Source organism: Aplysia californica, unplaced genomic scaffold (genome assembly GCF_000002075.1).
Source record: "Aplysia californica isolate F4 #8 unplaced genomic scaffold, AplCal3.0 scaffold00570, whole genome shotgun sequence".
Classification (NCBI taxonomy): domain Eukaryota; kingdom Metazoa; phylum Mollusca; class Gastropoda; order Aplysiida; family Aplysiidae; genus Aplysia; species Aplysia californica.
In genome coordinates, this window is record NW_004797840.1 from 494,605 (window position 1) to 510,678 (window position 16,074).

Sequence of the window (16,074 nt, forward strand, 5' to 3'; positions counted from 1 at the left end):
ATTTTAGACCACCAAGGGATCTTTAACGTGCGCAACTTGCACACGGGCCCTCCGAGATGTTTTGCCCTTGTCCAAGAAGGCTAGGTGTAGATCTTTCCTACCAGAAGATCAGGGGTGTGGCAGAAAGACAGCAGTTAGGAGGAGCCAAGGAGTAGCAGTAGAAAGGATGCAGAAAGAGTCAGGAGCTCAGAGGAGGGGGCAAAGGAGGTGAGAGGGTGGGGGCAGAAAGTGGAAACAAAAGCAGACAACAGAACATTGCTAGAGAACAGGAAAGGGGGTGAAAGGAGACAATTTGAGAGAAGAAATTTTTTTCGGTCGCTACCCGGATTAATAAGAGTTTGGGAAACAAAAACCAGCCTCCAGAATCAATGCAGATTACATTAAGAATAATGAATAACAGCGGGTAAATAAGCATGAATAGCAATCACATGCATATATTACAGATATGTATTTTTACATCTTTTATGATAAAGTCGCGCAAATAATACAAATAAATGCAAGTAAAAATTTATTTTTTCCACGTCATTTATGATAAGTGACATGTTATGGATATAGAATTCAAGGAAAAAATCAGATTTTATATATATCTCATCAAAGTCCTTCCACTGGCAAAAAAAAAATAAAGAGAACTCTGATCTTAATACAGCATAGAGTTCCTAAAATGAACAAAATTGAACCTAAAAGAGCCATACAAGTTCAATTAGTATCTTTTCTTCAGAAAAAGAGTCATTAAATTTTAAAATGTTAATGTATGCAGAAAGAAAACAGCATTATGAAAAGACAGACAGGACAAACAATATTTCAACATGGGAGAGAGCTACCAAGTTTATAAATGAAGTGCAAAGGGACTACACAGGGAGTTCACCATTCGCAAAAATAAGCCATTGAAGCATTTCCGACAAACTGAAGTGAAGAAAAGAACATCAACATGACCTCCAGCCATTTAATGCAGAGAAAAAGCAAGAAGGACAGACAAAAACAATAAGGAGAAAGGAAAGAACAGCGATTGCACGTCAAAGGCAGCCTCCAATCACTTGAATACACAAGCGTTAAGTTCACACATCTCCCAAGACAAAGGAAATATTATCAGGTGTCTTGTCTGGAGCAGACGCTGGATCGGAAACGTAAAGTCTGAAGCAGACATTCACTACAATGGTTCTCCATCCCGCTCTTCCTTTCCTGGCCTTCATAAAAAAATTGTTCATTGTGTTGTTTTTTGCCAAAGTCTATTTATGAATCTTGTACAATAGCGTCCTCTGTTTTTCTTACCTTTGATTTTTCCTGTAGTTTTTAGTTATTCCAACCCTCTTTTCTTTGTACATGCTTATTGAAGTTTATCTGTCGCAGCTTTGTAATCTCGGTGAGTCATCCTTTTATATTTGCCATTTCCAACACTTCTTGGCTTGTCTTTTTTTCTGTCCACGACATTTTCAACATTCTTTTTATGAATCATATTTCTGTTGCTTCTAATTTCCTTTTAATATTGTTGTCAACTGTCCAGCACTCACACCCCTATAAAAGAACTGACCAAATGTACAACTTCAATATAAAGGAAGTATAAAGCTTTGAATTAGAAGCACGAGACAGACAGTACAACAAGGAGACCGGTACGGGGCAGTAAGACAACACACACAAGCTCTCACATTTTGCTGGGCAGGTGCCTCATGACCACATCCAGAGCCTGGACAGCCTCCATGGGGATCTGGCGGGTGCGACCTTCCAAGGCTTCCTCCAGAGCGAACAGGCTGACCTGACCCACGTAGCGGATCGCCACCTTGAACACTCGGTCCCGACCTTCACCGGGCAAGGTCACTTCTAACTCAATCTGAAATTATACATATACATACAATGAGTTAAGTTTTTTTAGCACGAGTTTTATAGCACTTGTAACACAATTTATAGATCATACGCGTCATGATGCAGTAGAATGAGGTGCTCGCCAACCATCCAAAATCTCATCATTGTAGTTACCACTGAATTAGAGAAAAAAATTCCCCCCAAGAGCTGTGTCAGTGGAAGTGAAAAATATTGTTGGGTTTAGTTTTTGTAAGAATTTTACCGCACTTGCAACACATCAAAGTCATAAAAGTGCACAAGGTTAGAGGTGTTACTCAAGAGTAACATATGTGAGGCATCGCGGTGATATCAGGCGCTCATCAAAATAATGAAATTGAGAAACAGGCATTTTTCCTCCATTTTGACCATTTTTTATCAAATTTTTTTTTTTTGGCTCAACACCTTTAAGTCCATATAATACACATTTTCATGTGAATTTTACTGGGAAAACGTTCAGTAAAAGCACAAATTATGTATATTTCAGTTTTCAAGGACTCTCAAGCTATTGAAATTACTAAACTTTGGCAGCCATTTTCTCGCTAATTTTACCACTGAAACCAGGCAATCTCATCTGCTTCAAACGCAAATATCTCTACTTCTATTCAATATTAATATAAACGGGTATTTTTTTTAGTTGAAAGCAAGGCAAATGAACAAACTTTCAGATAATACCAATAACTGAACATGCCCAAAAATTGGCGAGCGCCTGATTCCACTGCGTTGTGACACATATAAAGGAAAAGAAGGAGGGAGAGATTATGATGATAGATGTTTGACAGGAAAGGAGCAAACCACACCAGAGCACCTACAGATCTTTGATAGCAAAGAGGAAACAAACCACACCAGAGTGCCACCCACCCAGCAGTATTTAGAAAAAGACAAAAACTTAAAAAAACCAAAAAATTTGCAGAAGCTGCACTAAATCAACTCACCTTCTCGGATCCCACTGGAAGCGTTTCCCTACTGTACATGTTTTTCCTCCCATCAAACACAGGCTTTTGACCTTCAAAGATCTTTTGTTGATAGGCAGTTACCATTGTGTCGATGATTTCTCTGAAAGGGGAAGGGGGAGTGGGGGGTGGGGGATATAAACAGAGGGAAAGTTGGGGGGAGAAACAAAGACAAAGGTGCATTATGCTCAGCTACTGAGTGCCAATGTGGTAACTGAAACACAATTAGGTCATATAAGTGCCGAAGATTACAGGTATTACAAGAGAGAAACGTACACAAAAAAGAAGAAGGACAGATAAGGACAACAGATGTTTGATAGGAAAGGAGCAAACCACACCAGAGCACCCATCAACCACCCATAAATTGATTAAGATAACAGTAAAACTGAACAGAAGTAAAAGAAGCAGACCACATGAGGGCACCCATCAACTATCTACAGCAAAAAGTTATGTCAGTCAATGCTGCAGATTCTGAAAAACCATTTACTTGGAAAGTGGGTGGTTGGCGGGTGCTCTGGTGTGGTTTGCTTCTTCTTTCCTATTAAACATCTATCGTCCTTAAACTCCCCTTTTTCTTTTTTATGTTTGTTACTCTCTTGTAACTCCTCTAACCTTCTGGCGCTCATATGACCTTATGCAGTTGCGAGCGCCGTAAAACCTCTATTAAAACAAAACAATTTACAAGGACAGACTTTTAACAACCTGTTTGAAAGGGACACAATAGCTCACACTATATGCAACAACAGGTTTTACATGTAGCAAGCCGTGCAACCACTTTACAGAAGTTGCAGAAGAAAGTTGGATACACCTACGGGGAAGGAGTTAGCAAAGGAAATTGATCCACAAGCGGATGTGAGAGATTCGAATCTTGGTGAGCTCTAAATAGTCTTCATCCTTTCCTGAAATTATACTGTAGATCTTTTCTTTTCTCTTTTAAGCATGACTGACTTAAATTTTAAGTTTTAAAAGAAATTTGTTAAAACAAATTGTTGATGAAAGGCTAAAAGGGGCACAACTGCATTGGGACACATCTGGTGTACACTGCCTTTATTTTTAAAAGTGCAGTCTATGCAGTTTTTACAGTTCTACAGGAGAGCCAAAAAACAACACCAAGAAAACATTTTAAAAAAGATAATATAAAAGTTATTATCAGAATTGTATTCCTAACAATTTTGACTTGGGATGTTTACAAAGAGTTTGTTTTCTTGGAAACAATATTCATTTTTTTGTCTTTCCTGTACAATGGTAAAAACTGTATAAACTGCATTTTTAAAAACAACTGTATCCTCTAACCCCTTAAAACTTACACAGACAAAACAGCACAGTACACTTTATCCCATTTCCTGGTACCTCAGAACAATGAAACTTTTGACACAAAAATACTTCAGTGACGAGGCTTCAAATGGAAGACACATCTCAAATGGGAGCGAGCTACAAAAATTCCCCAAGCAGTCCAGCTTCAAGAACGTCCTGTTAGCGATACAGACCTGCCAACTACTCCATAACCGAAAAGATGAGTCTTCCTATGTCAAAAAACAATAGGAGTTTGAAAAAAAGGAGTCTCCCGAACCTCAGTAGATTATGATTACAAAGTGACAATGGCAATCTTTATTCATCTCGCTGGTAGAAATTTGTCTTGGTCATTGGTATTACAAACACCAGGTGCACTTTCACCTTATGCACACACACAACGAGAAAAGGAAACTAAATGCATGTACATTACGTTGCAAAACCACCACTCTCTAAACATTCTGTCTCTCTCTACTTCATTTTTGTAAGACTGTGTGCTAGTAGCCTCACTGCAGGTACTAAATCTAATAAATTTCTATATCTGTTCATGCTTTCTTGGAAAAAAGTAGTGCACTGTGAGTCGATAATTGAAATTTCAATGTCAATAGGTGGCTATAGTCACTTAGCATTATTTCTATCTTTTTAGAATGTTTGTCTTGTAGAGAGATTCAAAATTAGGGGGGACTTACTAAAACCAAAGTTATCTACATCTCTAGAAATTATTTTTGAAGATGAAGACTTGACCCTGGCAAATAGACAGCGAAAGAGCCTATGATGAACTTACATTCAAAACTTCCGGATCCCAGGAGAAGTGAAACTCGACGAGAGTGAGTATTTTCACATCATTTATCATAAGTCGCGTACGACCTGACGGAAACAGAATTCAAGAAATAAAATAAGCTTTTATGCAAATCTGACTTAGGTTCTTTAACAGCCAAAGAAGAAAAGACTTGGACAGCTCAGATTTTATCGGAGTACTTGGCAGGTCTTGGGATATAACCTAAGGTCCACTCCACAACTGTCTAGCATGTTACCATCTGGGCAAAGATTGAAAGAAAAAGCAACACTCAAAATATTTAAAAAAAAAAAAAGTTGAAGAGCCCGAGACCTACTACAGAATGGGAAAACTAACAAATCAATAGCACAGCTGAGCAGCGATATTGCTGAGCTTCTTAGAGAGGAGGGAGAGTAGAGAAGGAGGGGAAGAACGACCAACTAACGCCTTTGTGATTCGAATGGGTTATAATCCCCAGGACTTGAATTTTCCCTTTCCTTCTTTAAATCACATTTAGAAGCTCATATCTGTACTAGTCTAAAATGTGTTGCCACAAAATGTGCTCAACACAACAAATTTTGTACTGCTACGATTCAGCTTTGTAAGGTTCACAGTACAGAATAGGTAAGTAAAATTAACAGCTGTATCTACTTTTCTAACCTTTTGGTAAAATGCATCACACGACAAGGCTCTTTAATTTGTGTCACTTGAGATACGGTGGAGTCCGTTAAAACTGAAATCTGCGAGACTTCCAGATTTTCTTCCATTTAGCCAGATTTTCCATTTAGAGAGGTTACAGACATATAATATAAGAAGAAAAAAAACGAGGATTTTTACATTTTTTTTCCGTTTTCCGATGTTTTCAGATTAACCATGTTAGATTTTTGGGGGGTTTTTGGTAAGTGTTTAACGGCGCTTGCAACTGCATAAGGTCATATGAGCGCGCGTATGTTCGGTTTAAGTGGCCTCCACTGTAGCTAGCTCAAAGAAGTGGTCACCATCGACTCACCTGTTCACCCGCCGAGGGCATTTGTCTGGCGTGATGCTGATGTCATAATGGTGGATAATACCCTTAGGCACGCGCACCTGGAAGTGGTTGGCTCGCAGTGAGATGGTGCGGCCCTCTGTGCCCTGAGAGAAAAAATGTTGAAAAGAAGAAATTTTTAAAAACCCAAGAAATCTTAGCATGACGAAAAAGATAGAAGGGCTTTGAGGGTGGGTGGCCCTCTGGGGTCATTCAAATGATTAAAATGTTTTCTTTTTCATTTCTTTTAATGTGGGTCCCGAATCCATTCCTATGCAAATGATGTTATCTAGTTAGTAAAACGAGATGAACTGGATTTGTTGGTTTGTAACAGGAATTTTTCTGAGTATGTCTTTAAAAAAAATTGTATTAGTTTTTTTCAATTATTGAAGACTGGTGGGTTTTTTTTTGGAGCATAATCTACACAATCATGAGCTTCATTTTCTGAATACAACAATGTATTACTATTAGTGCCAGTTCTCTCATCCTGTGCTCTACCAAGTCACAAGGTGGGCAAGCCTCAGTCCTGTTCTGTAGTGGGACCATTTTTTTCTTCCCTTAATAATTTTGATTGTTCGTTTGAGCAAAGAGAAGCACATTGACACAATAGTGGTCATTTTGTGCTGGGAAAAGGCAAGACAGACAGACAGAAAAAACAGTGGGAGAGTAAAGAAGTAGGACCTACCAGTAACGCCCTCCAACTACCTGCGAATAAATTTGAAATTTAATAAAACATAAAAAACCTCAAATACTTGGCAGAGAGATTTACATTATATGAATTGGTGTATATATATATACCAAGCTTTACTTACTTTTACTTTTTCATCCTCTGTTGCCATTAACCGTCGAGGGGAGATACAGTTTTCTATGGGGCGCCAATTCCGTAAAAAAAAAAATTGGGATATTATGATTTTTCAGGGTTTCCTTAAGACCCTCAATCCACCTTTAGCGTGGCCTTCCTATAAAACCGGAGTGCTTGGTGTTGTAGGCTTTCAAGGCTGGCTCGCTAGGCGACATACGTAACAGGTGGTTGAACCATTTTATTCTGTCATTCTATGAAATGCAGACAGGACTCAGTGCCAATACCTGCTCTTACTTCTTCATTTTTCTGCCTGTCTCATCTTGTGATGTACCACTTTTTAAAACATATAAAGTATGCCTTCAGGCATGACAGACCTAAATGAGTCTTTAAGAACACAGAAAGCTAAATAACAAGAAAATACTGGAATAAATAAAATAACTCAGGAAGTCATTAAGCACATGTCCTTGACAGAAAAGGATACACGACTGCAGTATTTCATGATAAAAATTATCCTAGTGAAATACAAAAATTAATTAAGAAAACATTTAAAGAAAATAAACACCAAACTTAAATCCCTGGTAAAGGTGTCGTTTTTACCCAACACATAAGAATCCTACTCTACAACTACAAAGCAAAATCCCACCCCCCCTTCCAGACTACCACTATGTGTGGGTCTGAGCCATCGAACGTGACCACGTCATACCTGGTTGGGTCGCGGTGGAGAGACAAAATCTGCCAGCGGTGGGGACGGTGGGGTGAAGGATTCAGAGAGGGGGGGCTGGCCCACGGCAAAGGATAGGGGAGGGGGTGCGTCTGTCTGGGTCATCGGCCCAATGGGTGTGGGCATTGTCGGTGGGAGCGGTGGGACTGTTGGTAGAGGGGAAAGAAGAGAACAACAAGATATATTAAATCTTAGTTTTAGTAAGTGTTTTACGAAACTTGCAACATAATCAGATCACATTTGCGTTACAAGAGAGAAACAAACCCAAAAAAGAAGGTGGAGAGATAAGGACAATAGATATTCAAATAGAAAGAAGGAGCAAATCACACCAGAGTCAACCCCCCACGATAAATTAAGTAGTTGCGGTAGCCATAACTAATCAAAGGAGACTCTTATTTAAGTAATTCTTTCGCTCATTGAGGACAAATCAGACACATGATACGTCCGATCAGCAGCAGACCAAAGGCATGGTGTGGCACATTTCCAACCATCATAAACAAACCAGAAACACATATTAGCACATTTCAAAGCACACATGCTGTTGCCAACCTTTTTGAGTTTCTCAGAAAGAAAACAGAATGGAAAAATCTGCAAAAAAACAACAAAGCTAAGCTTCTTTTTTAAAGCGACTCAAACAGTGCGTCTTCTAACATTGTCGAATGACCAGATTATGCTTCCTCGATGAATTTCATAAAAATCAAGTTGTTATATACAGAGGCAGTGGGGAGTGGGTATTAAAATATCTGATGATCCGAGAATAGGTATGACAAGTCTAGTCTTACAAAGAGCATTTTATCTTGTCACATTTGCTTGAATGATAATGACCCATCACATTTATCAAACCTATTGAAACTGTACATTCTTCAGCATCCATCTTGTCCCATAAAACAAAAGCACATCCACATACATATTCTAAAAAAGGGTTATCAAACTCTATTTACCTGGGGGAAGAGGGAGAGGGGGGGGGGGGAGAGGGCACTGAAGTTAGAGTCTAGTTGGGCCTTGGCTGCACCAAGTATTTAACCAGAAAAGGTTTAAAGTAACATTTTTTGTTTAAGATCAACAGATTTAATCTTCTCAATCTTTATCAATAGCAGTTGAGAACATAAACGGTTCTTTAGAACATAGGCTTCTCTTACCTGGTCCTTGCTGCAAGAGACCTGGCAGTTTTTCCTTTTACACAACTCAGCCACATTTGGCATGAGAAAAACGTGCCAGCCACATTAACACTAAGCTTTGATGTTAAATGTGGGCCGCAAAATATCACCCTACAGACCACGAATTTTGAGACCCATGTTCTAAAACGTGTATATTTCTTACCATCCTGAGTTTGCATCCCAGAAAAGGGGAAATGAAGACCAGCGGGTTGGCCTGCAAGAGCACAAAACAGAAAAAAAGTTGAAAAGATTTTTTTTATAACAAAACAGGCTATCTTTGGTACAAAAAAAAATAAAAGGCAAACAAGGATGAGAAAAAGTATGAAACAGCCTTCACTTTTCTTAAAAGTTAATAAAAAGAGCCTCTTTTTATAAGATTGCCATTTGGCGTAAAATAACCTAAAACGTATGAACATAAAAAATAAGACAGTGTAGTGTAAGGGGAAGTACTGCTCTCTCATTATTAATCCAAACCTTCATTTTACCATGCCATAAACTTTTCTGAAAGAGAAAAGAAAAGAAAGCACGAAAGTCAATCAGGAGAGACACTTACCATTTCCTAAATGGGATCCTAAGAAAGCAGGGGGTAAGCCTTGGCCTGCAAATTAGGAAAAAAAATATCAATTTTCAGTCTCATACATAGAGAATAAGCACTGCCTTGCTAAAACTATTTTAAGTTCACGAGCAATGGCCTATTTGCACGCCTTACCCTCTATATAAAATAGTAAGATATACCAGAGACATCATTTTGAATACTTCTTTGATTTCAATATGTTGTTCGAATAGCAATGACTTTCACAAATACTAAGTAGACCTGTGATGTCAATTGCCATAGACAAAATTATCTTAAATTCAGAAAGACCACATTCAAACAGATATATTATTGTGTCACGAAGCGGTGGAATCAGGCGCCCGTCAATTCTTTGGTATATGGAGTACTTGTTGGTACCATCTTAAAGCTATCCATTTGCTTTGCTTTCAATGAAAACAATGTACCCATTTATCTTGGATACAAGTCAACGTATTTGCGATTGAAGGAGGTGGGGTCGCCTGGTTTAAGAAGAGGTAAAATTTGTGAGAAAATGGCCGCCAAAGTTTAGTTATTTCCTTAGCTTGAGAGCACGTGGAAACTGAAAATGTACATCTTTTATGCATTTAATCAAAGTTTTTCAGTAAAATCCACACTGAAATGGGTCTTTAATGGACATAAAAAACAAAAATTCAATAAAAATTCCCTAACCTGCGGGAAAATGCAAGTTTATTCATTATTTTGACGAGCGCCTGATTTCACCACGCTGCCTCACATACATATAAATAGTTAGCAATTGGAAAGAATTGGGTTAATAATAAAAGAGGGGGGGAGTTTCTTTCTTTTCAATACTTGCAGCATAGTACTTAAGCTTTAGGTTCAAATTAAAAGCAAAAAAACATAAACAAGAATATGTGGTAAAATATTCTCACTCACCAGTTGGAGGTTGGCCATAGCCACCTTGCCCTGTTGAAATGAGAAAGCAGAAAAGTATAAATTACATAAATATTTGAGAATGTAACTGTGCTTTTTTTTTCGCCTACGCATTATATTCACATTAACTAGATTTGGGTAATAAGGTATGGGTTAGGGTTAACGTTAGGGCGACTCTACTAACCGTGTTATCAACATCCAGCAAATGTGAATAAAATGAGTTCTTCTGAGAGACTGCTTATGTACCTCCTTAAGTCAATCTATTAGGCACCAGAAACTTGACTCCTTTCTAATTTCACGAAGGGGAAGTTTTTTAAAAAATCCCATGGGTTCCTAGAACAAAAATAAATACCCGCCATTGCACTCAGAGCTATCATTTATGTCACAATGATGAGAGCAGTGTGTGGGGGTGGAGTATGTGCTGTGTCATGGGCATGAACGTACCTCTCTCAGGGATGCCAAATGATTTTTGAAAAAAAAAAAACAACTGAAAATGAGCGGAGCATCACATCTCACCTAAACCGAACCTTGTAAAACTTTTCAATGAGCAAACAAAAACATTCTCTCTTACCTCTCCCCTTTCCTTTGCAAGTGAAAAAAACCGGAAAAAACGTACATTTGGCATCCCTGCTCTCTAAAGGCTACATGACTACTTAGTACACACAACGTAGCAGCAGCAGCAGCAGCAGTAGTAGTAAAAGTAGTAGTAGTAGTAGAAGTAGTAGTAGTAGTAGTAGTAGAAGTAGTAGTAGTAGTAGTATTAGTAGAATTAGTAGTAGTAGAAGTAGTAGTAGTAATAGTAGTAGTAGTAGTAGTAGTAGTAGTAATAGAAGTAGTAGTAGTAGTAGTAATAGTAGTAGTAGTAGTAGTAGTAGTAGTAGTAGTAGTAGTAGTAGTAGTAGTAGTAGTATAATAGCAATAGTCGTAGTAAATAGCAGTAGTCATAGTAGTAGTAGTAATAGTAGTAGTAGAAGTAGTTATTGTAGTAATAGTAGTAGTAACAGTAGTAGTAGAAGTAGTATGCAATGCATGGAGTCTCTCTGGTCCCACCAATTTAAAAAAAAAATAATTTGTGGTTTGCTGTATTTTAACCCTTTTGTTGCCTTATGACATACTTTGTGTGTCACGTAAATGAGTAATTTTTTAGGATGTCAAGGAAGTTTGCAAAATGTTCTGTTTCTGGTTGCCTTATGTAATCAGAATGTTACAGGTAGGCACATGAACCACTGGTTTTAATTTTTTGTACAGAGTTTTAGCCACAAGTACTGTGTGGATTTGTATTCCGGAATAAAGAAGGAGCATATCATTACCAAATTTGCAAGGCAAAATGTTAACGCCAAAATGTCAAAAGCAACATGATCGAAGACCCTGGGTCTGAAATATGTATGCAACAAGTGGGCTGGATTTAGACCACTAGCCCATCAACCCTTATCCTTCGATTACTGAATCATTAACATGCCATGACGATGCAGAGTATTTTGACACCCTCGCTTTCCTGATGCACACACATAATTTCAGCTGTAGAAATACGGCACCAGCTGATTGCTTGATGCATGTAGTCTAAGCGGGGTTGTGCTGATTCGGAACTGTTCATCAGTCCGATTGTGTGCTCTCACGGCCTTCTTCCAGAACTGTCTTTGTTTCTTCGAAAATGACACATACATCTCATTCGAAACACATAATAAGTTGGTAGCTCTAGATGTTCGTGTAATGAAATTTGAACAAATTCAAATTAACCAACTTAGACATAAAAGGAAGTCCAAAAGATAACCAAGAAACAAGACTTCTATTTATCCAAAAAATATTTTAAATTAAAACAAGTTTGTATTTTACTCAAAATTTTATTTACAGATAAAATTAATAGGCTACTAAATTGCCCTACATTTTTTTTAACTTTCGAAACCTAGATTGTTTGTGTAGCAACATTAACAATAGTTCAAGGATTCATGGCGTCTAAAAGATTCGAATTGAGGTGTAACCACTCGTAATCACATGATCAATTTATGAGAAGGAGTTATTCATGTGTTTGTAATAAACTTATTTAGCCCATAGAAAGCTTTCTGGAGCTATAAAATAAAGGACAATATTTTCATCATTGGATTTTAACACCCCCTACTCCTACAGCTCATGGTATTCATGGCAAAAACACACGTTCGAACCATGACTTCCCAAGTCACTCCGAGTGACCTTAGTGCCCTGAAAGAAATGCTGGACTACAAGTTGTATCACATGCAACTAAATGTAGAAAGACGCAAACTATTTTTAGGCAAGGCGGCTGTCTTGTGTGACATCAGACTGGGATATCCCTCCGATCACGTGACTACATCTAAATATAGCCAAGCACATGGCACCAAAGATTCTCTACTACAAGACCTTTGACGGCATGACGCTTTTGTGCGATGTTCTTCCAGGAATACCGGTCATGTGATATAATGCAGTGCTCCGATGCTGCTGCTGCTAATCTCTTCTGCGCATTGTATATCAGGCCTGGGCGGGGTAATCTTCCAGCGTCTTTACTGCAATTTTCACGGGCTTATCGTGTTTCAATTTAAAGTTCAAGCAACAACATTATAACTAGGTACTAGAAACTGAATTTTCAAAGTAGCTGTATATGCCAAACGTATCTGTTCCATTTGAAAGGCATAATATATCACTGAGCATTTTGGTACCATTTTTTAACCTCTCAGTCAATTTTTAAGAAAATGGTAATTGTTTAAAATTTGACAAAATTTGTTAAAGTCAGTCACTGGCTGCAACCCCATGTTTGACAGATAATAAAAGAGTACCAAGTGCACTAAACATTTCCACATTAACAGAGTGTAATCGCCAGAGCAAATATATGGATCCTTATTTTTTTCAAGACTGTGAGATCACTACAAATCAGTATTTTAATCTTTATCGCCTCAAACACAATGACCTGTCGTTATTTCGACAAAAACACAGAGCGTTGAGCCGGCCGGCGACGCTCCGGCCCCCGCGGCGAGGGAGTCAGCTCTACACTGTAGTGTACCCCGTGTGGGGGGTCACATGCTTTCCGAGGCTCGCGGAAGGATTGATGCAAAATAATTCCAAGCTTATTACTTTATTCTATAGAAAATAAACTGATCTTTTTTATTTATTGAAATTTTTTTTGGAGCCGGTATTTTTGCATGTTTAGTGTAAAAAATGATCTTTGAAAATTTTGACGGCATTTTTAAAGGCTTTCTATTTAAACGCCAAAGGCCAAATATATACCACGGGAAAGCCCGTTTAAAGCTCTACAGTTCTCCACCAATGAAAAGACGGTATTTAATCATCCCTCATTCCGCGAAGCATTTGAATGCACGCGTGTCAATTTTTTAACCGGCCGACCACACATTCCGACTGCGAGGGGCTTCGCTTTCCTCTGCGATTCTCCAGCTCCTAATAATCAGACATAAACAATTGAAACCATTGTAACGAGGAAAATTTGAACTTTTACAAGGTGTACGGCATTTGGTGCTTTATAACGAAAGAGCAAAGAAACAGCGATCTGAATTACCCCGATTTCACGCGGTGGGAAGGTCGCGAGTGCCCGCGAGGCCGTGTTTACGCTACCTATTATAACTAGCAATGCCAATCGCCCGCTGCGCCTTGGGCCGGAAATCGGCCTCCGCGCGAGGGGCAATTTTTGGGCCGCTCGGAATCAGAAGTGACTCTCTTCTAAGTATAGTTACGGGAAAACTCCTGGACGAAAATAAATGAAACTCGGCAACCAACCAGAGGAAAGGTTAAACTAACGACATGCCAGCATACAATCCCAAACGATTACTAAAACCGGAGACATTGCCGTGTTTGTGCGAATTTCCTCTGCGGTTCGAAAACTAAGCGGAGCTGTAGGTTGATCACCGACCACACAAGCGCTCCACATGTCTTCTTTATTGCTGTAAAATTTCAGATCTCAGCGTTTAGTAGATTTTCCGTACCAACTTAAAATTACCACCCATCCATTGATAAAACACTAGATCTGGAAACTAGATCACGCATTCCAAACGCGAGGTGCCGGCATGCAAGAGGCGCGTGATCGCTAGGCGGCATGTGATTGGCTGCCTATAACCAAATAGGTCACCGATGACTACATCGCGGGTTTTCCTGATAGCGCTTTACTGAGTTTTAGAAGGGGTGATCGTGTCGAGGTAAAAACGATGTCACACAATTCAACAAATTTCACGCAAATATCAGTCTTTAAGATCCAAAGTAAAAAAGACATCAAAAAAGTGATAGCAGAACTAGATTCTGCACTAAAAATCACATGGAGATGCCAAGTTTCATATGATCCAATTCATTACTGACTTATGAACAGTTTTTCCTCAAAATACATCAAAACATGTCCCACATTTTGGCGATTTTTTCCTATATGAAGGTCCTCCAACATTTTGCAAACAAAAATCCCAATTTATAACTTTTTTTTATTTATCAATGGATTTTTAAAATTTAAAAACCATAGTTCTTAGAATTTACTTTATTTTCATTTAAGCCCATTTTTAAGCAATTTGGATGCAAATTTAATTTTTCATTGTCATTGCTAATTATAACTGTTCTGAGCATCAACAATCTAAGCAATCTTCCCTCATGTTCAAGTGTAAAATTTTACTGTGTGAAACATATCATATATCGATACGGATGTCAAGCCACTGACCCATGTCGTTCTATGCGGTATCTCTAAAGATTCTCTACTCCACGGCATTCTAAAAATAGTCTATTGGGTACCCCAGGATGTGATGACATCACATTAGGCCAACTATATAACATTAGCACCCAATCAGGCAGGTGCGTCGTTCTATGTTTAGCCGCATGTGTTGTATTTGAGTATTTGCAGATGTCCACAGATTATGAGTTAAAACTGAGACAGTTGTCCTAGCCCTCGTTAACGAGCTTACTTTAGAACTTTGGACTTGGCCTTAGGCGAGGAGGGCACACTAACTTAGCAGTTAGAACTAGCCTAGAAATCTAGCCTTTTACTTTTGGGTCAGGGGGAGTGAGGCCTCCTAGGTCCTAGGCTAGCAGATCAGAGTTGTCTTAAATGTAGGAATGCATAGCCCTGTCAAAGAAGGGGTTAACAGCTGATCAACGATAGGCCTATGTATTAAGGTGGAGGAAATCCTCCAGTGGGGGCCAGAAATGAAAAAACAGAATGAACGAATGAAAGGGAGAGAGGGAGGGAGCAGTCTGTAGCGGAGTGTGCTCATCATTGATGGAGCACGCCATGTTTGTTTTGCTCTGCAGCAACTCTTGCGGAAGTGTCGCTATCGTTCAATATAAACATAGTGGCGTTTTCCTTGATTCTAGGTTTGTGGCCAAGAAAACTCGGGACGCTTCAAACCCAATTAATCCTCCCGTGATTTAATTAATAGCGTACCTGGCTGCATTGGAAACATAGAGGCAAGCTTGTGTATTGTTTATCCACTTCTACCCCTAAGATCACAATTTACACAAAAACTGAATTGACCAACAGCTCCTCTTTCACAAAAGATCAATTACTACAAAATTGAGACAGCCGTTTTGAAGAAACAAATACATGTGTACAAGATCTCGATCTTGATCTACATTATAATTTTAGCTTTATTTTTCGATCCGCGCTAGGCCTACTTGATTTCACAATTTTTCCAATTTTTAAACTCAAATTGACAAACAAATGTAGGAAAACATAATAAAATCTATTATCACGAATTTAAAAACATTCTCAGAAAACGATTGTGACAAAACAGGGCAACTTGAGAAAGAGATAAACAAATAAAACAAATATAAACCCGGTGTAGTGATATATGGTTACACTTATATATATGAATTTGCACCAAGGAGCTTAAAACTGTAACCTCCTTGGCTTGCACGCAGGTGTTAAATAATAAAATATTTAGCACTAAATATGTGTGGTTGTGACGGCATTTTAAGTTTCTGTTATTATAGAGTATATTTCGTATGGGGATACAATAACAGAGCAAGCTGGGCGGCATGGAAACAGGTTATTAGCAATCATTGCAAATTGTAGCCTAATATTGTTCTTTTTGAATTTTCCAGAGAGAGAGAGCGGGGGGAGGG

The 16,074-nt window shown here is 38.6% G+C and overlaps 1 protein-coding gene across 1 annotated transcript in view; it reads right to left on the reverse strand.

Annotated features, from left to right (window-relative positions):
• LOC101846762 (protein argonaute-1) overlaps positions 1 to 15,468 on the reverse strand; it is a 54,306-nt gene extending 38,838 nt beyond the window's left edge. The window contains exons 1-8 of the mRNA XM_013087288.2: positions 15,395 to 15,468; positions 10,021 to 10,050; positions 9,109 to 9,153; positions 8,719 to 8,769; positions 7,381 to 7,544; positions 5,861 to 5,982; positions 2,769 to 2,889; positions 1,644 to 1,825 (exon numbers count right to left, since the gene is read on the reverse strand). Of these exons, the coding sequence (XP_012942742.1) occupies positions 1,644 to 1,825; positions 2,769 to 2,889; positions 5,861 to 5,982; positions 7,381 to 7,544; positions 8,719 to 8,769; positions 9,109 to 9,153; positions 10,021 to 10,050; positions 15,395 to 15,413 (734 nt within the window). The 5' untranslated portion in view covers positions 15,414 to 15,468. The remainder of the gene's footprint in view (positions 1 to 1,643; positions 1,826 to 2,768; positions 2,890 to 5,860; positions 5,983 to 7,380; positions 7,545 to 8,718; positions 8,770 to 9,108; positions 9,154 to 10,020; positions 10,051 to 15,394) is intronic.
• Between the last annotated feature and the right edge of the window lie 606 nt (positions 15,469 to 16,074).